Raw genomic sequence first — 22,791 nt, forward strand, 5'->3', positions numbered from 1 at the left:
GGTTTTTTTTTTTTTTTTTGCTTGGGGCGGCCAAAAAGCCAGAGCCGGCCCTGGTTAAGGAGGTGATACCAAAAGAGATTGCCTCACTCCCTATGCAACGTCACACTAGGTGACATCAGCTAAAAGTGCTGTTACTTCTAGATGTGGCTTACAGTAAACTAGGACACATTTTTTTTGTAGGTGGGTCTTAGGAGACTTGGCTGCTGTGAGGGAATAAATATACTTGAACAAACTATCCAAGTACTAAATTAAAAAAAAAAAATCTAATGAAATCTCATTGTCTGGCACTTCTTGGAAGCCTCTTTAATCACTGAGGGAATCTCCCAGGTTTGCACTCGAGTACTGGAATCAGAGTATTCTTCGTGAAATCTCTTTTGGGTAACTTGCTTCCTTTGGCAGTTTGCCGAAGGTTGCTTGACCAGGTATGGACTCACTGACTTTCTCTACAGAATAACACTCTCTTTTCCCCCTCTTCCTCCATTATTCGTGAGCTGGGGCTAATAAGGTGTTAGGGATGAGAAGATTCCTTTATTTCTGGAACTGCATATTAAGTACTAGACTGGGAATTGTGAAGGATACCGAATATGAATCAGAATAATAGCTGCACCAAAGTCTTCATGTATAAAAATTTCCTGTGTTGTACAGAGATCTAGTATATTCCCATTGATATTGATAGAAATTTCTGTCTTTCTTGGATCAAAAGCAACATTCTATGACACTATAATTAACCTATTATTTATAACATTTTTTCCATGCATACAGTGTGGTGGAATCTGTGGGGCTGTGGAACATGCCCACCTCTGGGACAGAATGTCTCTCTGGCTTAGCGGAGGGTGACCATAATGGAAGTGAAAGAGTAAATAGATTATGTCTGATGACAGGGAAGATGGTAGCAGGAGAGAGACTGACCCTATGGCAGCAGCCATGTTAAGCATCCAAAATCCAGTCTTTTTTCAAGCCAGTATTGTACAATAGATCATTCTAGCAAAACTGCTTGAATCACATATGATTTGGTTGCGGAGCAGCTATTCATCATATCCCTAGATATTACCTATGTAGACACTTCTAAGTTACATTTGTTTTTTTGTGCAGTGTGCATGGGTACTGTTGTGAGGACTGCAGTATATACCACTGAAAACATAAAAACATTGATGCACAAAGGGAATAAACCCTCATAAGTTAATAACTATTTCTAACTATGGAAGGATAATTTATGCCTATTTAGTAGGTGGTTACTCATTCCCTCTGCCAGTTTGCTACTGAATGCAGGTTGTGACAATTATAAGTTGCTGATATCACTAACTTTCAGAGATCTTGGTTTTGCTTCAGCAATGTTATGTCTCAGAACATTATCAATATCATATTATACCTAGAAATGCCTGTTCAAAGCTGCAGCTGTAAAGCAGAGTTACGCAATAGTCAGTTGAGCAAAAGTTACCTCTTCACTATGACCTTTTTTCCAGTATAGCACCCTGTAAACCCAAGAGCCATAATATTTATTTAAAGGCCACACATGCGACTCTTGTACAGCGACAGGGCCTGTGAAATCTATATGCAAAGATCCGGATTCAGATTTCACTTTTACATCAGGTGGTCCAATGATTGCTAAATGAGAAGAGAGGAGAAAAAAAAAATCACAAAAATACAATCTCTCAGAGTGATATTTTTATATGGCATACAGCACTACACCTAATCACTATCATCATCTTATTTACTTGAAGAAAACTCTTTCACCTCAAAGAATCAAGGATAAATAAACTCTTCATTCACAGATGTGTCATAAAGTGAATTTGTCTTTACACTTAAATAGACTATCTTCCATTGCTGTATACAGTATAATAGTAGCTGTGTTGGTCCCAACCACAGAAGTTGGTCCAAGAAAAGATATTACCTCACCCACTTGTCTCATTTAAATAGAAGACACTTTTGCTGTCTGTGCCTCCTCCACTCACTATAGGTCTACACTACCTGCCTGAATCGGCGGGTAGAAATCGACCTCTTGGGGATCGAATTATTGCGTCTCGTTGGGACGCGACAATCGATCCCCGAATCGACGCTCTTACTCCACCAGCGGAGGTGGGAGTAAGCGCCGTCGACGGGAAGCCGCGGAGGTCGATTTTGCCACCGTCCTTACAGCGGGGTAAGTCGGCTGTGATACGTTGAATTCAGCTACGCTATTCGCGTAGCTGAATTTGCGTATCTTAAATTGACCCCCCCCCCGTAGTGAAGACGTAGCCTAAGCCACCCTCAGTTCTGTCCCGCCAGCTGCTTTCACTAGTGGAAGAAGTAAGAACACTAAGGAACCCACTCCCAGGGCATCTTATTGCCTGCATTTCCCCACTGAGCTGCAGCTCAGAGATGTCGGACTTCGCTGAGGAAACTTTCTGGTGAAGTGTTTTTATTGCTCTCTGCAGTGCAACTCATTTGAGGAACTGCAACTCTTGAATTGCTTCTGAATTTATTATTAATTCTTTTTTACATCAAAGGATACATTTCTATATTTTGAAACTGCCTCCTTTTACTGTATTTTTGTTCCACTAAATAACTTAGTTTAGTGAGTACTTTAGTCCTAAGTTAGGTTGTGTCTACAATGAACTCTTTCATAAACTCTCCCAGTGTTCCACCTGTACCACTGGATGGGTGCTTCTCATTTAAACCTGTACTCAGGTTGTAAAAATGCCGATGGTCAGTTTACACTAGCACTCCAACCATTGCTACCAGTAGTGAAGTTACACCAGGGCTAGAGCATCAGTGGGAGATTTTAAGAAATAGCTCAATGTAGACAAGGCTTTGCATTTTTCCAGAAATTCAAACTAGTTATAAAAACAGTTCTGGCTGTGGCAGCCTTGGTTACACGGTAGTTCCAACTGGTTTTAAACTGGCTTAAAGTTATGGAAAAATTTCCCCATTGGTGACTCTGATGTTCCTAGGCTGCACCTACACATTAGGTAATTTCCCAACAACGACAACTCTGTTGGTGGTAATGCTGGTGGAAACTGTAAGATACACATATGATACACCTGGCTAGGTGCTCTGAGCAGGATTAAACAATACTGTGGTAAAAATGACACAGTGATTAAGAGTCCTATCTACATTGCAGATTTCACCAGTGCTGCCAGGTCTTCTCCCTCAATTAGTTTTATACATAGACTCTTTAGTCCAATTATAAATTGGCTTTTGAAGGTCAGTGTTGCTTAGAAGTTAACTCTTTCCTTGAAATGTGAATCAAAATCCTGTTTTCAATGCAATTCTTTATAAAACTCTGACTTGTTAATGATTTTGTTTTCTGATATGGGGGTTCATGCAAAGTACTACTGTTTCTTTTGGCTTTACCCTAACTCTCATAGTATTTGTTAAATACTTCAATTTTCTATGTTGTAGTACAGCTTTTCTGTTCGGCCAGTTTTAATTCTCTCCAAGTTAAGCTTTTGAAAAAAGACAAATCCCAAAAACGTGCTCTCATTTTCCAAATTTCTTTTTCTTCCTTAAGTATTATATTTGCACTAATGTATGCAACTAACCTTCCCCTTGTAACCATTTTCAGATTTCCTATAGAGTAACTGGTAATATGTCTTTTGTCCTGCTGTGAGGGATTTTTCTCAATGAATACTTTAAACTCATCAGTGCTTTGAAGTCTTTTTAAAAAAGTCCTTCAAGAATTAGTGCATGGATATGGGAGTGAGTTTACAGAGAGATGTCCAAGTGAAGAGATCAAAGAGCAATGGCCACAACATCTTATGAATTTGGAATTTAATATGGAAAAATTATGTCATAAACACTGTCCTGATATAAACAACAATTGCATTGAGAAAATGAGACTGGAAACTTAAACTCTGAAAACCAAGGACTAGAAAGGTTAAGCTTTAAGTAAATCCAAGCCAAGCCAGAGAAGAAGAGAAAACTAAGAATTGTTTCTAGAGGTAGAGAAACCAAAGAGGCCTCTTGCATAGCTTCCCATTGACATCTGTGCAGTGGAGAAATGGAAGTTTTGGGTAGTAGACAAAATTGTGCTTGCTAATGGATGAAATAATTTTGAGAATGCATTGACAAAGATCCTGCTCCCCACAAACTCAGACAACAGCATGCTGCCCAAGATCTCTGCTATAAGAAAGTGTTGCAGTGCCAAGTTCCACCACCTTTCACACAAGACAGCAAACATCAAACATGGTACCTTCAAAATGATTTTTTTTTTATTGAAGAGTAAACGTTTCCCCCGTTGAACATATCCAAATATAGGATGGGGGGGGAGGGGAGGAGGAGGGTTAATTCCCCCCCCCCGCTTAGTGACAAGAAAGTAGCTGAACTGATTTAAATATGTAGGAAGTTAGAATCCTTGGATGTAAAGCACTCTTGCTCTAAAAATTTGTATGCAATATTTTTTTAGGGGGAAAAATATATATGTGTTCAAATCCCTCAAAAGATGTCTCAGAATGGAAGAAGAGAGTCAGTGATGACCTACATATACTTTTGATCTTACTACATTTTCTGTACTCCTGGGGGAATTCTGCATCACTTCATGTGCGCATAATTAATGAGCCATGCATATTTTTAATTTTTTTTGCACAGAAAAAGGCTTCTGCCAGAAAGTTGCTGCACTTCTGCCTTTTGCCTACCAGAGGGCGCTGTGGCAACAGAACAAAGCAGCAGCTTCCAGCCAGTTAGGGAAGAGAAAGAGCCTGCCTTCTTCACAGCGCCTGTCAGGCCAGGACAGGAGATATGGGGAGACAGACAGCATGGGGCTGTTGGGGGGGTCAGATAGGGACTGGTAAGAGCTAGTGGGGGAAGACAGACTGGGGCAGGGACTGAATGGGAGTGGAGGCGCAGGGCCACAGGGGGAAGGGAGGTGCAGGGCCACATAGGGACAGGAGGGTGGCTGGGTGGGGGAACAGAGACACATGGTGACAGGGAGAGGGGTGCAGAGCCACATGAGGATGGGAGGAGTGGGTGTCCAAGTGGGGGTGGAGGGACACATGGACAGGGGGTACGACGACACATGGGGGTGCAGGGAAACATGGGGACAGGGGCAGATGTGCCTGACTGAATGGGAGAGGCTAGGGATCAGCCAGGGTCTGCACGGGGGAAGCTCCCTAACAATCCCTCCCTGCCCCCCCCAAAAATCTGTTCCATACTTTTCCCACCCATACCCAACAGCCCTCCAAGTTCACACCCAGGCTCCTTCCCAGCAATTACTTCCCTCTCCCTCAGCTCCTCCATTACCTCTGACTCCCCCAAGCCTTTGCACTGCTACTGAGGAGTGCAGGAAATACATTTCTGTATTGTAGTTTAAATGAATTATTACTCAGAGTTCTGTATTAATATGCCTAGTAAGGAATCTATTTGCCAAAAAACATTTCCTGAATCTTTTTTGTTGTCTATATTGTTACAGATATACTTGCTGACAGGTATTTTGAAATAAATGACCAAAAATAATTGAAACTTCTGTTATTCTGACAAATAAAATATGCAGAATTTTGCAGAATTTGAAAATATTGTAAGCAGAATGTTTAATTTTTTTGGAGCAGATTTCCCCCAGGAGTATTTCTGAGAGCAACTCTTCTCTTCCCCAAAAGTATACCAAATAGGACTTGGATATTTCATACTTTACTTAAAATAATTTGTACATTTAAAACAATCTGTATTTTAATATCGCTACTTATTCAGATTAATTTGCAATTTTATTTAATTAACAGTTCGCTATTAGTGGTCAAAAGTTTCCCGTGTAGGGGAAGCCTTACTGTCATCGATTGGCTTAAAGATGATGTTCACCCAGTCTGACTTTTCGTTTTCTGATTCAGCCCTGACTCGCAAGGTGTAGTTTCCATATACAGGCAGAGAAGAGAAGTCACACTCCGTGATGACAATGTTCACACACACATTCCTGTTAAAAATACTACTGTATGGGAGGCAAAAGAATTGCATCTGAGTCATATATTAGGAACAGAAAATATCCTTCATTTCAGTGAAGCAGGTAAGTGGCAGTACTCACTCACCATGTATTAACATTGCTAATTACCACTCAGGCAAAACTCATTAGCTGAAAAAAATAAGAACATTCATATATCTATCACACATACTTATATATAGGTATTAGACACTCGTAACATCTATTAGGATAGTCTATTATTACTTTATGATAAAGGTAGAGATTAAGGTGACCATTCAGCAAAAAGCACACTGTTGCTCTGACTTGGCACCTGCAAATCCTGATTGAGCAGACAGAAAATGCCTGATACCACAGCCAAGTTCAACTATGCCTGAATTTTCAGTTTAATTCTTACCTTTCTACAAATGGTTCTTTGGATAGGCCTTACACTATCCTAATCTTTCATTATATGCCCAGGTCTTGAATGGGTACTAGTTAATATGTGGAATGTTACGTCTGTTTTGTACTTAGAGCCCACCCTGGAATAGGAGCTTGCTAGCCTGGCAGTTTGGGAGTCCCACACATCCCTCGTACCTTCCCCCCACTGACTGACATAGCAGACACGCTTACTTTATGTTCTACATCATTTTAGAGGCCCTTTCTCAGCAGGCACCTGACTGTCTGCCATTCCTCCTCCCTAAGGTCCTACTCTTTCTTTGCCAAGAAATGAACCTTTTGACTCATCGGAGTAATTTGATGTCTGGGCTTTGTTCAGCTACTGAAGCAGCCAGGGATCTAATACTAGACTGGGGGAGTTCTCAAGCCTTCCTTAGAGTGCTCCCCACAAAATCCTTCCCCTCCCAGACAAAGACCAATCTGGAGGGAAAAAATGGGGAAAATTCCTGACAAAATGAGGCCTCAGAGTAAGCTGCTGAGAACCTCTGCTTTTGAGCACAGAGGCAGCAGACAGGGGAACATTCTTGCTGCACTTCACTAGCCATGTCTGTAGAGGGCCCTGACAAACAGATTGCTCTGGGGAAAAAGTGGAACCTGTTGCCTGCATTAGAAAATGGAAAACGTGGGAGAATGCATTAGTACTAAGCCTGTTGAAGTAGTAGTTTCCTATGACAGAGAATGTAAATGTACATGTAGCTGACTGATTACAGTTAAGATTACACTGTGTTTCCCACTCCAGATGAATATGTGACAAACTAATGAATATTAAAAACTATAAAGCATGCCCTTTAATAGGTATCTAGCTCAGGAGAAGGTCTTATGTGCATAAGCCAAAAGAAAGGGACAGTCCACATCTGGAAAAAAAAAGTCACAAGAACACAATACTATAAACTAAGTTTATCTAAGACATCTTGCAAAGGTAAATACACAACGCTCCTAGACCTACCTTATATACTCGACTGTATAAGTAATATTTTCTTTGTGAAAAGTAGGTGGATCCCACTGTAGAGTGCTTTTCAAGTTAACTGAATTAATTGTTACATTTTTTGGTTCCGGCACTATTCCAAATGCTGAAAAACAAACAAACCACTGTAATATATGTTCTTCCAATGACTAAAGTAACAAATAACCCTTTTTGAAAACTGGAAAAGAGACCAGAAGTATTGCTGGAATATACACATACTGTACTGCTAACTAGTAGTTTCCGTGACTACTGAGTTATGATCATCATTTTGATTCTTTACAGATGAGTCAGAAATTATACCAGCCAAGCCAGCTACAAAGCACGGCTCTTACTGTTGTGCTTCAGAGCCGATTTCATTTTAAGCCACAAGAGAGAAACCAAATAATGTGTATGCTCTTTAAGAAGAAAAAAAAAAACTAATTAGCAATTTTATGTGCATATTTTAGATGTAAAGATGCATGAAACTAATGTGTGAGAAGTACACTCCATGCACCTGCACAAGACAGAAACTAAATCTTAACACAGGAACTTCATTTCAAGTACAGAGTTTACTTCCTCAAATGTGATCTCTTCCTGTACCCATAAAATTTCAGTCAGAATGTCCATTAAATTGAAGAGAATGTCACTTATGTACATAATTTGGATCTAGAATTTTTGATTTAAAGAAATTCTGGCATTTCACTTTCCTCCTTGTCAAATAAGCTTGTAAGGTGAAATCCTGGCCTAATTAAAGTCAATGGGAAGAAGTCCCATTGACATCAGTGACAACAGGATTTCATCTATGGCCATCAAGATGTTTCCTGATCTGCTACATACACCTCTACCCCGATATAACGTGACCCGATATAACACGAATTCAGATATAATGCGGTAAAGCAGTGCTCCGGGGGGGGCGGGGCTGCGCACTCCGGTGGATCAAAGCAAGTTTGATATAACGCAGTTTCACCTATAACACGGTAAGATTTTTTGGCTCCTGAGGACAGCGTTCTATCGAGGTAGAGGTGTACTGAGGATATGTTTATGCTATAGAGACTATACTGGCATTGCTATACTGGCGTAGACCCATATTGCAGATGCAGTCCACACCAACAGAAGGAGTTTTTCTGTCAGTGTAGGAACACCACCTCCTTGGAAGACGTTAGCTGTGTTCATGGAAGCAGTCTTCCATTGACGTAATTGTGTCTATACTGGGGGGGTTGTTAGCTATGTTGGTCAGGGGTGTGGATTTTCACACCCCTGAACAATGTAGCTATGCCAACATAACTTTTCAATGTAGACCAAGATGAAGCTACTGTAAATGGACCAAGTTCAAAACTCTGTCTCTCTGTCCCAGGTTAGCAGTGCTGTAGAGGTGTTATGCTCAACCACTGGAAATAGGAAGGTATGGACTCCCATACACTCTACAACATCCTCTGTGGCCAACTCAAGAGTGCCACTGACTGGCTCCAAATGAAGTCACATCTAGTCCCCTATGGGGCCATCTACACTAGGGCCTTGTTGAACTAGGACATTGGTTACTAATTTTTCAGCAATGGTGCAGCTGCACCAGTGCTTCCAAAGGGCATAAGGTCCAGTATAGACAATTGTTTTTCACCCTATTTCATTTTCAGAGCTCTACACCATTGCTGAAAAACTGGAAAGGAATGTCCAATTTCCTAGTGCAGAAAATAATCGGTTGCAGACAACATGAGGTAACATTGTTTTGGCAAAGCAGCCTTCTGGCTGGCTCAAGCAGCTTCCATTGTATCTCATTTTCTCCAAAGGGGCTACACAACTCTCCACACTCACAATTTCAACACAACATAAATAAAAGTGACCTGGAAAGGGAAGTGGATTTGTGCCCCTTTTCATTTCTTTATGATGTATAAAGAGGTGTGTAAGATTTTTGTTTAAAAAAAGTTCTGCTTGGTGCTTTCCCCACCTCTCCTAAAAATCAGATCTGGTCTGTCTGACTGGTGAACTAATTAAAAAACAACATCAAAGGAGGCAAGAGCCTCAGCTCTCTGCAATTCAGAAGAGCAGGGATTTTAGATTATTTGAAGTTTTAATTTTTATCATCTATTTGACTCCACTACCCAATGAGCCCTTCGTTAAAATTTCATCACCCCACACCTTCAACTAAGATGGGAGAGCTCATAATAAGCATCTTCACAAATGTCCTCCAGCAAAACCATAAAAGGAAAAACTTGACAAGCTTGTTATTTGCAATGTAAAAACAAATAGGAAACAAATTGATAACACTTAATTTTATTTGTAAAATAAAATGGTCCTCCCAAACTATCCCCAAAGTTTCAGGCTCATATCCATTTAAAAAGAAATTCCTTTTCAGATCACTTTTAAGACTTTATACGATAGTCTTTTGCTATAAGCGCAGGGCCAGAATTTCAGCTGTTGTAAATTGCGGTAGATCTATCTGGCCATAGTATAAATATTGTTTTAAAATATTTATTGTTCAAATTTCATTTAAAATATAAATATCAGCTTCAGTACTTTCTCCTCACTGCTATTTTCTTCAGCTGCTGCATGGAATCTTGGGTGTTTCAGTTATACAGACATATTCCCCCTACACAAAACATATGGTCTTTGGCTGATTGATGCACTTAGATCTGTAGGGGTGGGCAAACAACAGCCTGTGAGCCACGTCCAGCCCATCAGACCTTTAAATATGGCCCTTGAGCTCCTGCTAGGGAGCGGGGTCAGGAGTTTGTCTCACTCTGTGCGTGCTGTGGCTTCGCGCAACTCCCAGAAGCAGCGGCATGTCCCCACTCCGGCTCCTATGCGTAGGGGCAGCCAGGGGGCTCCGCACGCTGCCCCCACCCCAAGCGCTGGCACTGCAGCCAATGGGAGCTTCAGGAGTGGTGCCTGCGGATGGGGCAGCACACAGAGCCGCCTGGCCACACCTCCACATAGGAGCTAGAGGGGAGACGTGCCGCTGCTTCCGGGAGCTGCTTAAGGTAAGCCCTGCCCGGAGCCCTCTCCTGCACTCCTAACCTCTCAACCCCAGCCTGGAGTCCCCTCCCCCGCACCCTTAACCCCTCACTTCTGGCCTCACCCTGGAACCTACACCCCCAGCCCAGAGCCCCTCCCACACCCCAACCCACTGTCCCTTCCCATATTCTAAACCCCTCTGCTCCAAACCCAGCCCCCTCCTACACTGCAAACCCCTCATCCCTGGCACCACCCCAGAGCCCACACCTCCAGCCGGAGCCCTCACCCCCTCCCACAACCCAACCCCCAATTTTGTGAGCATTCATGGCCCGCCATACAATTTCCATACCCAGATGTGTCCCTCAGGCCAGAAAGTTTGCCCACCCCTGATCTGGAGGGTCAAATTCTCCTTGTTTATAGTCTTTTGATTTCAATAGAATTATACCCATGCAACCGAGAGGAAAATCTGACTCTTAATATTTAATTAATACCAAAGATCAGCCAAAGACCATTCTCTTTCCCTAATCATACATCTTGTAAACAAGATATTAGAGTGCAGCAATATTTAAACTCTAGAGTAAATGTACACTAGACTGATATTTTGAAAATGAAAAGGTTCTGAATTGGCCAAGTGGCCCCAGCACAAGGGTTTTAAAGGTAGGGATTTCTCAGATCTGGGCCTTTGGGAAGTCCTGAGAATCAAGCAATTCAGCCGAGTACTGGGGAGGTCAGGAATGAAAACAACTTTACACTTATTTGCAAGAATCAGTCAACTCCTGATCCTGCTGCAATAGCGGATGCATACAACATAGGCATGATTTTTTTTTTCTGAGCATTGCCTGCTTTTTTCAATTGGTAGCACTGAGCAGAGGGCCGGGGGTATGGCAGGAGTAAGCAAGGCATGATAAGTAATTCTTCCACTCTATTGAGTGCTGATAAGGCCTCAGCTGGAGTAATGGGTCCAGTTCTGGGCGCCACATTTCAGGAAAGTGGACAAATTGGAGAAAGTCCGGAGGAGAGCAACACAAATGATTAAAAGTCTAGAAAACATGACCTATGAAGAAACATTGAAAAAAACTGGGTTTAGTCTGGAAAAGAAAAGACTGAGGGGGGACCTGATAACAGTTTTCAAATACATAAAAGGTTGTTACAAAGAAGAGGCAGGCCAGGGGCCCATGGCCCCATCACTTTTAAAAGTGGGAGGCTATGCCCTCCCCCTTTTTACTGGCCATAAGGACGAACATTGTGGGGGGAGGGAAAGAGAGGTGGATAGGAGCGAGTAGAGGGCAGGTTCTTAGGAGGATGAGGTGGTGTGGGGGCGGAGCCATGGTTCGGGCACTGGTGGCCCCCTACTTTTAGGGAGCTTCCGCCACTCCTGGGAGGAGAGTGAAAAACTGTTCTTCTTACCCTCTGAGGACAGGAGAAGCAGCAATGGGCTTAAATTGCAGCAAGGGCAGTTTAAGTTGGACATTAGGAAAAACTTCCTGTCAGGGTGGTTAAGCCCTGGAATAAATTGCCTAGGGAGGTTGTGGAATCATTAGAGCAGGTTAGACAAACACCTGTCAGGAATGGTCTAGTTCAGGGGTTGGCAACCTATGGCATGCGTGCCAAAGACGGCACGCGAGCCGATTTTTAATGGCACGCCGCAGCCGGTCTGGGGTCCTGGCCGCCGGCCCCTTGCTAGCTGGGGTCCCGGCCGCCGGCCCCGCTCAGCCCGCTGCCAGCTCCTTGCCAGCCGGGGTCCTGGCCACAGGCCCCGTTCAGCCCGCTGCCGGCATAGGTGAACGGAACCCCGGGCCGACAGGGGGCTGAGCAGGCCGGCGGCGTAAGATCAGCATTTTAATTTAATTTTAAATGAAGCTTCTTAAACATTTTGAAAACCTTGTTTACTTTACATACAACAGTAGTTTAGTTATATAATATAGACTTATAGAGAGAGACCTTCTAAAAAATGTTAAAATGTATTACCGGCACGCGAAACGTTAAATTAGAGTGACTAAATGAAGACTCAGTACACCACTTCTGAAAGGCTGCCGACCCCTGGTCTAGTTATTACTTAGCCTCAAGTGCAGGGGACTGGACTAGATGACCTGTTGAGGTCCCTTCCAGTCCTACACTTCTATGGTTCTATAATCAGTCCCCTTGGAGAACTACCCAACCAACCTCTCTCAACTCCCATAGTGCCAGGAGGCAAATTCTGGACATCTGTCTCTGCCCTGTGCCATGGATGTGTTTCAGCACAATGTCCTTTGTTGGGAGCTATGGGGCCGGGAAGAAAACATGCCTGCCTCAAGTGGTTTGAGCCTGCAACCAGGCCAGAAAGCCAGGCTTGTCCTAGGGCTGTGTAGAGGGGAAAGCCTGAGATGGTGTTGGCCAAACATCCAAATTTAAGGGCAAAATCCTAGCCCCCTTGAAGTAGATGGGAGTTTTGTCATCCAGGTCGGGGGGAAAGAGGGGAGGGGGCAGGATTGCACCAAGTTCTCCCCGGGATCTAAAACGACCTAATTATCTTCCCTCAACCCCCTCCTCCCAACTCTCTTTGTGGGGCTGCCTACAGACCAGGTGACAAGGGTTTGGCTGCTGGCACACAGCCCCGCCTGGGAGCCAAGCCCCTCTCAGCCTGCCCTGGGGCTCTGCAGCCCGCCTTCCCCTTGGCCCCACGCTGGGGCTAGAAGCTCTCTGGGGGAGGGCCCGGCTCTGCTCTACGTGCGCCCAGGGCTCCTGCGCCACGGCTAGTTCCCCGGCCGAGCCACTGGGGGGAGGCGCCGTCGCCTGCGCACTGGGGGCTCCCTTGGGAAAGGGGCGCTGGCGGGGAAAGTGTCGGAGCCCCGCTGTGGTACACGTGGCCTCGGACCCGCGGGGAAGTAGCCAAGCGACCCCCTACCGCCACCCGGCAGGAGCGGCCCCGGCACTCACCCGAGTGACTCGACCAGAGAAGGCAGCCGGCCACCAGCGCCAGGAAACGCCGGGCCATGGCCAGGGGCTCGGGGTCCCTCTGGCTGCCCGCGGGGTGCGGCAGGGGCGCCCGTCTGGCTGCTGCCCAGCGGAGACCCCCAGCTCGCCGCCCCGCAGTACTTTCCCAGCCCGGCACCTGGTCCCGCCTCCGCACTGGGCGAGCCCTCTGCGACAGTCCCCAGCCCGGCCCTCCTCTCCTTCCTGCAGGTGAACTCCGTCCCCTGTGCGGCGCGCCAGGAGGAAACGCGCCGCCCGCTGCGCTCGCAAACGCCCCCGCAGTAGCCGGGCCCTGCGCCTTGCAGAGCAGCAGCAGCGGGGCTCAATGGGGCAAGGCGAAAGCTCCGGGGGGCGGAGGCGTTTGGTGGCAGCTCCCTGTATCCCGCTGGGGGCCGGAGGACAAACCAATGCCTCGCCATCTCCGGGCGGACTGAGCGCCCAGGCCCTGGGAGGGAGAAACCCAGCGCCGAGATCATTCGAGTCCCCCGACTGGGCGTAAATCGATCTTTTTGGCTGTCCCCTCGTTTTCCACCCACGAGCTCGTTCTCCTGGTGTGGATTTCTTGTCCTACCTTCTTGTATTGTAGCAAAGGTGGTGGGCGGGAGTTTACAATAAAAAGACGCTGTTTAGTACTGCAGCTTTGTAACTTTTACTGTACCACTTTGTAACTATCAAAGAGAAACGATCCCTTCTTCCATGTACCCACCCCTGGAACAAATCATGCTGGGGCAAAAGCCGTTGGTTGCTAATAAAAGGGGAAATATAACTCTCTTTATGAATATAGTATATTTTTTCTGGGACCATCTGTCCTCTTTGGGATATTTATATATATTTACTATAATGACAATCTTACCTACTGCACATACATATTAAAAGTCTCTTAACAATCATACATTTGTAGCTATTCCCAATGGATCAGACCCTGTTTAGATACAGAGCATCTTCAGCTGCCATTGAAATCAATAGAGTTAACAGTGCTCAGCACATACACCAGTATACATCTAGATCAGTGATTCTCAAGCAGAGGTACGTGTACCCATTGGGGTACACAGAGGTCTTCCAAAGGCTATATCAACTCATCTAGATAATTTGCCTAGTTTTACAACAAGCTACATAAAAAGCACTAGCAAAACTGGTACAAACTAAAATTTCATACAGACAATGACTTGTTTATACTGCTCTATATACTACATACAATATTTATATTTCAATTGATTTATTTTATAATTATATGGTAAAAATGAGAACATATGCAATGTTTCAGTAATAGTGGGCTGTGACACTTTTTTGTATTTTTATGCCTGATTTTGTAAGCAAGTAGTTGTTAAGTGAGGTGAAACTTGGGGGTATGCAAGACAAATCAGACTCCTGAAAGGGGCACAGTAGTCTGGAAAGGTTGAGAACTACTGATCTAGATACTCCCCATCACTACAGTACCTAAGTGCCTTGCAAACTTTAGTTCATCTTCACAGCACCCCAGCGATCTAGAGAAATATTATCCCCACTTGAGAGAGGAGGAACAGAAGTACTGTACAGGGACATTAAGGGCCTGATTAGATGTAAGTAGTCCCATGACTTCAGTCTTCTCAGGCCAGGTCTACACTACACATTTACTTTGGTATAACTACATCACTCTGAGGTGTGAAACCTATGTCAGCTGGAGAGATTCTTACAGTAGGACAATAGAACCAATTGCATCAGGAAGTTGTGGAAGCTCCTTAGCTGGAGGTTTTCAAAAGGAGGCTGGATCTATCATAGAAGATTAGGGTTGGAAGGAACCTCAGGAGGTCATCTAGTCCAACCCCCTGCTCAAAGCAGGACCAACACCAACTAAATCATCCCAGCCAGGGCTTTGTCAGGCTGGGCCTTAAAAACCTCTAAGGATGGAGATTCCACCACCTCCCTAGGTAACCCATTCCAGTGCTTCACCTCCCTCCTAGTGAAATAGTGTTTCCTAATATCCAACCTAGACCTCCCCCACTGCAACTTGAGACCATTGCTCCTTGTTCTGTTGTCTGCCACCACTGAGAACAGCCAAGCTCCATCCTCTTTGAAACCCCCCTTCAGGTAGTTGAAGGCTGCTATCAAATCCCCCCTCACTCTTCTGCAGACTAAACAAGCCAAGTTCCCTCAGCCTCTCCTTGGAAGTCATGTGCCCCAGCCCCCTGATCATTTTCGTTGCCCTCCGCTGGACTCTCTCCAATTTGTCCACATCCTTTCTGTAGTGGGGGGCCCAAAACTGGACGCAATACTTCAGATATGGCCTCACCGTTGCCGAATAGAGGGGAATAATCACTTTCCTCGATCTGCTGGCAGTGCTCCTACTAATGCAGCCCAATATGCCATTAGCCTTCTTGGCAACAAGGACACACTGCTGACTCATATCCAGCTTCTCATCCACTGTAATCCCTAGGTTCTTTTCTGCAGAGCTGCTGCTTAGCCAGTTGGTCCCCAGCCTGTAGCAGTGCATGGGATTCTATTGTCCTAAGTGCAGGACTCTGCACTTGTCCTTGTTGAACCTCATCAGATTTCTTTTGGCCTGATCTGTCTTGGCTGGTTTAGACACAACAAATTCTGCATCTTGGCAGGGGGATAGACTACATGACTCTTGTGGTCCCTTCTCACCCTATGATTCTATGAAAGGGGGAAGGTTGGGAGAGATTCATGAAATCTCCATGCCTGGTGTAAGTACACAGGAGAGAGAAAGTCAGCTAAATGAAGATAAACCAGGAGATAATGGAACACCACTAGGCAACAGTATGGACAGCAAGGAGAAACAAAATACAAATATTGATTGGCATAGTAGGCAGGTAGGTGTTACACTTAGGGTATGTCTACACTGCAGGCTTCTTTTGGCAGCGTGTAGAGTACATACTTGGGTAGCGCCCCCCTCCCAGCACAAGTATAAACAGGACTGTAGAGAGTAAGGCATGGCATAGGAGGGTAAAGTCATGCCTGAAGGGTGTGGATATATACCTGAATACATGCCCTATATGGCTCTCTACTCACCCAAACCATGCCTTCCGTGGACACTGCTATTTGTAGTAGTGTAGTGTCCTGTTGCTGGAGCCTTTTCTCTCCTCAGGAAAAGACTCCAGCAGCAGGGAAAGGCTCTGGAAGGGGCAAGGCAGCAGGGAAAAGTTCCACCAGCTCCTCTGTTGCTGAAGCCTTTCCCTGATACAGGGAAAGACTGGCAGTGGGGAAAAGCTCTGGAAGGGGCGAGGCAGCGGGGAAAGGCTTAGCTTCCTTTGCCGTCTCCTCCCGTCTAAAGCCTTTCCTTGCCACAGTGAAAGGCTCCAGCAGCAGGGAGCTGCTGAAGCTTTTCTCCGCTGTCTCCCTCTTCCTGAGCCTTTCACTGACACACGTAGTTGCGCTCTACAGTGTGGACAGGGTATGCCTTTCAATGCGGCATGTAACTACATGCACACTACACGTCACCTCCAGTGGTGTGTAGTGTAGATGTAGCCCCATTGAAAAGACTTCATCCAGTCTGGCTAGAAAACTGGGTGAGATGCAAGAAAAACAACTGAAATGCTTGTACATGGATGCAAAGGGTCTGGACAATAAAATGGAGGAACTGGAACTACTGGTGCCATAGGTCAAACCAGATATAGGGATAACAGAAACGTTGTGGATTAGCTCTCATGACTGGAATCAGGGCCGGCTCCAGGGTTTTGGCCGCCCCTAGCGCCCCCCCCCCCCCAAAAAAAAGCCACGATCGCGATCTGCGGCGGCAATTCGGCGGATGGTTCCTCACTCCCGCTGGGAGTGAAGGACCTCCCACCGAATTGCCGCCGAATAGCTGGACCTGCCGCCCCTCTCCGGAGTGGCTGCCCCAAGCACCTGCTTGCCAAGCTGGTACCTGGAGCCGGCCCTGACTGGAATACAGGTATTGAAGGGTATGTGCTGTTTAGGAGAGATAGGAATAACAGTAAAGGTGGTGGGGTAGTGTAGTACATCAATGAAGCAGCAAACTGAAAAGAAATACAAAGGGATACTATGGGCAAGAGAGAATCTGTTTGAGTCAAAATAACTTTGCGGAAGGATTGTAAAAGAGGTTCTGTTGGGATAATGTTAGGGGTCTACTGTAGACCCCCAGGGTCAGTCTCGGATATGGATAGTGATCTCTTTGGTATTATTAGAAAAATAAATACTACCCGGAATTGTGTCATAATAGGAGACTAGCTTCCTGGATATCGATTGCAGAATAAATGTTACTAATACTGGTAGGCCCCCTTATTCCTGTATGTGATAGATGACAGTTTTCTTCCTCAAATTGTTTCTGAACCAACAAGAAGTGATGCAATTTTAGACTTGGCTTTTGTTAGCAGTGCAGACATCCTAGAAGAGCTGGTCATAGGAAATAACCTTGAGTTGAGCCATCACCAGCTGATTCAGTTTAAATTAAATGGGAGGATTATCAAAACCAGGTCATCAACTATGATTTTTTATTTCAAATGGGCAGATTTGGGGAAATTAAGGGAACTAGTTAAAGAAATGAGCTGGACTGCAGAGCTAAAGGACTTAAATGTGGAGGAGGCTTGGAATTTCTTCATATCAACAATACAAAATTATCTGAAATTTGCATCCCAAGAAAGGGGAAAAAACATGTAGAGAAAGGCTCCAGCCCCAGCTGAATGAATAACCATTTCAAAAAGATTATTAGGAGTAAGCAGAGAGCCTATAGGGACTGGAAAAAGGGGTTGATTAGCAAAGAAAGCTACATTATGGAGGTTAGAAAATGTAGAAATAAAGTGAGAATTGCTAAAAGTCTAGCTGAATTAGCTCTTGCCCAAGAAATTAAAATAAATAATGAGAGTTTTTTTAGTTATATAAAAAGAGAATAAGGAAAGATGAGGTTGGGCTGTTAGGCTGCATGGATGAGGAGGAGTTTAAAGATAATCCATGTATGGCCCAAAAAGTAAATGAATACTTTGTCTTGGTTTTCAGTAAGGATGATTATATGGACCGTGTGCATGAAGGCAGTATGGCTGATGGAAATGAGTGTCTAGAAATGGAAATTACCACATTTGAGGTGGAAGAAAATCTTAAAGAGCTTACTGGGCTGAAATCAGGGGGATTGTGTTGCCGGCACAGAGGCCCGAGGACAGCAACAGGGGGTTTGTTGCCCGGTGTGCTTCGCGACAATAAACACACTGGCGTGGAGAAGCAAACAAAGTTTATTTGGGATTCCAAAGCGGTGCTAGGAGACAGGCACGTCTCAGATCAAGCACACTATTATAAGCAGGTTTTTTTAATACATTTTTGCAGCTAAGCCTTACCCCCCCTTTCCCTTCCTTCCTCCCCCTCTACCCCTCCCTTTCCTGGTAACAGTTACTAAGCAAATAACAATTACATTTAAGCAGTTAAGTCATTTTTGGCAGCTATAAGCCTAGCTTGTTAGTAACTTCTTTAAACTGTTATCTTGTCCTTTTCCCCTTTGAACTGTTATTTTCCCTTCAGCCAGAAACATGCAGGCCTCATTATTACCGCTTGATACCGGTGTGAGCAGGGGGGTGCACACAGATAACTGGTTGCTTACATATTTCAATTGCACCTGGCTTTTGAGGTTGATTAGAGTTTAAACATGGAAGAAGTTTGGTTCATATAGGCCTAGTGCAGGAAGGCTTCATTGACACTTTGTGGCCTTCCACCCTCCCGAGTTACCTAGGGTTATGCCTAGTGACACCAACAATTGGATACATTCCATCCCAGAATACTGAAAGAACTGGCACACGAGATTGCTAGTTCAATAGCAATGATTTTTAATAAATCTATCTATTCAGGGGTAGTACCATATGACTGGAGAATAGCTTATGTCATACCTATACTTTAAAAAGGAAAAAAAGTGATCCAGGTAATTACAAACCTGTTAGTCTGACCTTAGTAGTATGCAAGGCTTTAGAACAAATTATAAAGGAAAAAATAATTAAATTCATGGAGGTAAATGGTAAAAGGGATGTAATGTAACATGGATTTACCAAAGGTAGATCACACTAAACTAACTTGATTTCCTCTGAGAAAATAACTGATTTTATAGATAAGGGAAGTGCAGTAGATCTAATATACTTGGACTTCAAGAAAGTGTTTGAGATGGTAGCATATAGGTAATTAGTTAAATTAGGGAAGATGGGGGATCAGTACAAGAACTGTAAGGTGAATAAAGGAATGGGCCAATGGGGAAAAGACAATGGGTTGTGCAGAAGCGTGAATTATCAGACTGAGGGGAAGTTACTTGTGGAGTTGCTCAAGGATGGGTCTTGGGACCAATCTTATTTGATATTTTTATTAATGACCTTGGCACAAAAAGCAGCAGAGGGCTAATGAAATGTGCTGATGATACAAAGTTGGGAGGCATTGTCAGTATAGAGGAGGATCGGACTTGCTGGGGTCTGGAAGGATTCCCCCCTCTCCCCTCCCCCCGCAATGTATTCTGTTTTGTTTTTAAAATCTCCTTCCTCTGAAGCATCAGGAGTGGCCATGGCTGGAGATGGGACATTGGATAGGGAGGGTCCAGGCTCTGAGGTGCCACTGACCATTCTCTCTCTCAGGTGCTTGGCTGTCTGGTTCTTACTCATATGCTCAGGGTCTAACTGATCACCCAACATATATGGGGCCAGGAAGGAATTTCCCCCCAAGTCAAATTGGCAATGAACCCGGGGGATTTTTACTTTCTTCTGCAGCGTGTGGGTGCAGGTCACTTGCCAAGATTATCTAGCTATATCTCACTTAATCATTTCCCTGCCATTGCAGGGCCTTGGGCACTGGTGCACCTTGGTACCTCCTATTCTCTGCCCGTGGCACATAATAGTCTAGTCTCCTGTGGCAGGTTGTAATTCTTTGTTCTAATTTTGGTTGTTGGGTTTAGTGTGTGGGTGCCTGGTGGCGCTGATGGCCTGTGATATACAGGAGGTCGGATGAGATGATCTGGTGGTCCCTTCTGGCCTTAAACTCTATGACTGTAATTATTGGTATTTTATTATAAATGATGACAAAAATTCATTATGTAACTGTAGGCATGGAGATCAGTGTACAAATGGAATAATTGCATGAATTGAAATAGACAAACACAGGACAAATCACAAAGTTCATATTCAGCCCCTTCTTAATCAAAACTCTCAGGGAAATCAATGGGAGTTTTTACCTGAACAAGGGGCTAAGTAAAAGTTATGGATTTCAGGATTCGGTCCACAATGAATAGACTGAAGGATCCAACACCATGAGTATGATGATTTTGCATTCATACTTTCATAATCAATGCTCATTTAAGTGAAAATACATTTGTCAGTTGGGAATGCCAGTCCTTTATCAGAGGTGGATCAGTGCATTCTTTCTGGTTTGTGCATCATCTTCAGTAATAAAAGATTCTGCAGGCCAAATTCTGCCTTCAGTTACATCTGTATAGTCTCATTGTCCTCAGTTATGGACTGGATTGCACAGGAGTAGGGTTGTACAGGTGTAAGTAAAGACATACTTTGAAGACATCATTGAACAGATGGCCTTATCAATTGAGTTAATATAAGAATTGCCATACTGGGTCAGATCAATGGTCCTTCTAGCCCAGGATCCTGTCTTCCGAAGTGTCCAATGCTAGGTGCTTCATAGGGAATAAACAGACCAGGGCAATTATTAATCCATCCCCTCTTATCCAGTCCCCGTATTTGCCAGCCAGAGGCTTTGGAACATCCAGAGCATGGGGTTGCATCCCTGACCATCTTGGCTAACAGCCATTAATGGACCTATCCTCCATGAGCTTATCTAATTCTTTTTTGAACCCAGTTATAGTTTTGGCCTTCACAACATCCCCTGGCAATGAGTTCCACAGGTTGCTGTGCGTTGTGTGAAGAAATACTTCCTTACATTTGTTTTAAACCTGCTGCCTATTAATTTCATTGGGTGATCCCTGGTTCTTGTGTTAACTAGGTGACCAGACAGCAAGTGTAAGAAATCGGGACAGGGGGTGGGGGGTAATAGGTGCCTATATAAGAAAAAGCCCCCAAAATCAGGACTGTCCCTATAAAATTGGGATATCTGGTCACCCTAGTGTTAACTGAATAGGTAAATAACACTTCCTTATTCACTTTCTCCACGCCATTTGTGATTTTATAGACCTCTAGCCTACCTCTCCTTAGCTGTCTCTTTTCCAAACTGAACAGTCTGTCTTTTTAATCTCTCCTCATATGGAAGCTGTTCCATAACCTAAATCATTTTTGTTGCCCTTCTCTCTACTTTCTTCATTTCTAATACAGTAACTCCTCACTTAACGTCATCCCGGTGAACGTTGTTTCGTTGTTACATTGCTGATCAATTAGAGAACATGCTAGTTTATAACGTTGTTTGGCAGCCGCCTGCTTTGTCCACTGCTTGCAGAAAGAGGAACCCATTGGAGCTAGCTGGTGGGGGGCTTGGAACCAGGGTGGACCGGCAGCCCCCCATCAGCTCCCCTAAGTTCCCTGTGTGGCAGCCACCCAGCAGGCTATCAATTGCCGGGCAGTTCAGTTGTCCCTCCCCCCATTGCCATGTGCTGCTCCTGCCCTCTGCTTTGGAGCTGCTCCCGGGAGCCTTCTGCTTGCTGTGCGGGGGGGGGGGGGGGGGGGGGGGGGGGTGGAGGGGGCTAATGTCAGGGGGTCCCCCTCCCCTCCCCCATCTCCACAGAGCGGGGAGGGGGGGAACATGACAGGGCTCAGGATGGAGGGAGCTTTCGGGCAGCAGCAGCTGTCTCAACTTGCTGATCTACTTAGGGCTTGTCTACACTTACATTTTATAGTGCTCTAACTTGCTGGCTCAGGGGTATGAAAAATCACCCCCCTGAGCACAGCAAGTCTGGAGGTGGATTACCAGGAGCACTGAGAGAGCTCTCTCCCAGCACTCATGCGTGACCACACTCACAGTTCAAAGCGCTGCTGGGGGAGCATTCCCATGGCAGCGCTTTGAAGTTTCCAGTGTAGACATACCCTTAGAGTGGGGTCAGTGTACCTAAAGGGGCAATGCGTCTCTCTCTCTCTCTCTCACAGGGTGTGTCTCTGTCTTTCTCTGCCATGCTGTCTCCCCTCCCTCCATTCCTGCTGCCTTGTAGAGTGTGAGGCTACATTAACAACATGTTAACCCTTGAGGGCTCAGCCGAGTACTAGTTCATCATTTAGCAGTAAGGCATTCCCTGGGAAATATCCCACCCTCTTCCACCCACTGACTTCACCACCTCAACCAAGCTTCACAATCATCATTGGTGTGTACAGTATTAAATTGTTTGTTTAAAATTTATACTGCGTGTGTGTATAAAAAATATTTCCCTGGAACCTAACCCCCCCATTTATGTTAATTCTTATGGGGAAATTGGATTAGCTCAACATCATTTTGCTTAAAGTAGCATTTTTCAGGAACATAACTACATACCCCCACCCTCCCTCCCCCCGCTCAGCCCCAGGCCCTGCCCCCACTCCACCCATTCCCCCAAGGCCCCACTCCCGCTCCACCTCTTCCCATCCCTGCTCCACCCCTACCCCTCCTCTTCCTGCCCCCTCCCCCGAGCGCACCCCATCCCTGCTCCTCCCCCTTCCTCCCAGTGCCTCCTGCACGCCGGGTAACAGCTGTTTCCCAGCATGCAAGAGGTGATGGGAGGGAGGGGAGA

At 45.0% G+C, this 22,791-nt stretch overlaps 1 protein-coding gene across 1 annotated transcript in view; it reads right to left on the bottom strand.

Annotated features, from left to right (window-relative positions):
- The window catches only part of LOC113406377 (interleukin-10 receptor subunit beta-like), a 23,323-nt gene extending 9,601 nt beyond the window's left edge, over positions 1 to 13,722 (bottom strand). Inside the window, 4 exon segments of the mRNA XM_026650926.2 lie at positions 1,439 to 1,605; positions 5,736 to 5,893; positions 7,266 to 7,389; positions 13,128 to 13,722. Coding sequence (XP_026506711.2) covers positions 1,439 to 1,605; positions 5,736 to 5,893; positions 7,266 to 7,389; positions 13,128 to 13,185 — 507 coding nt within the window. The 5' untranslated portion in view covers positions 13,186 to 13,722.
- Positions 13,723 to 22,791: the final 9,069 nt, after the last annotated feature.

Source organism: Terrapene carolina, unplaced genomic scaffold (assembly GCF_002925995.2).
Source record: "Terrapene carolina triunguis isolate 2854851 unplaced genomic scaffold, T_m_triunguis-2.0 Scaffold30, whole genome shotgun sequence".
Lineage (NCBI taxonomy): Eukaryota > Metazoa > Chordata > Testudines > Emydidae > Terrapene > Terrapene triunguis.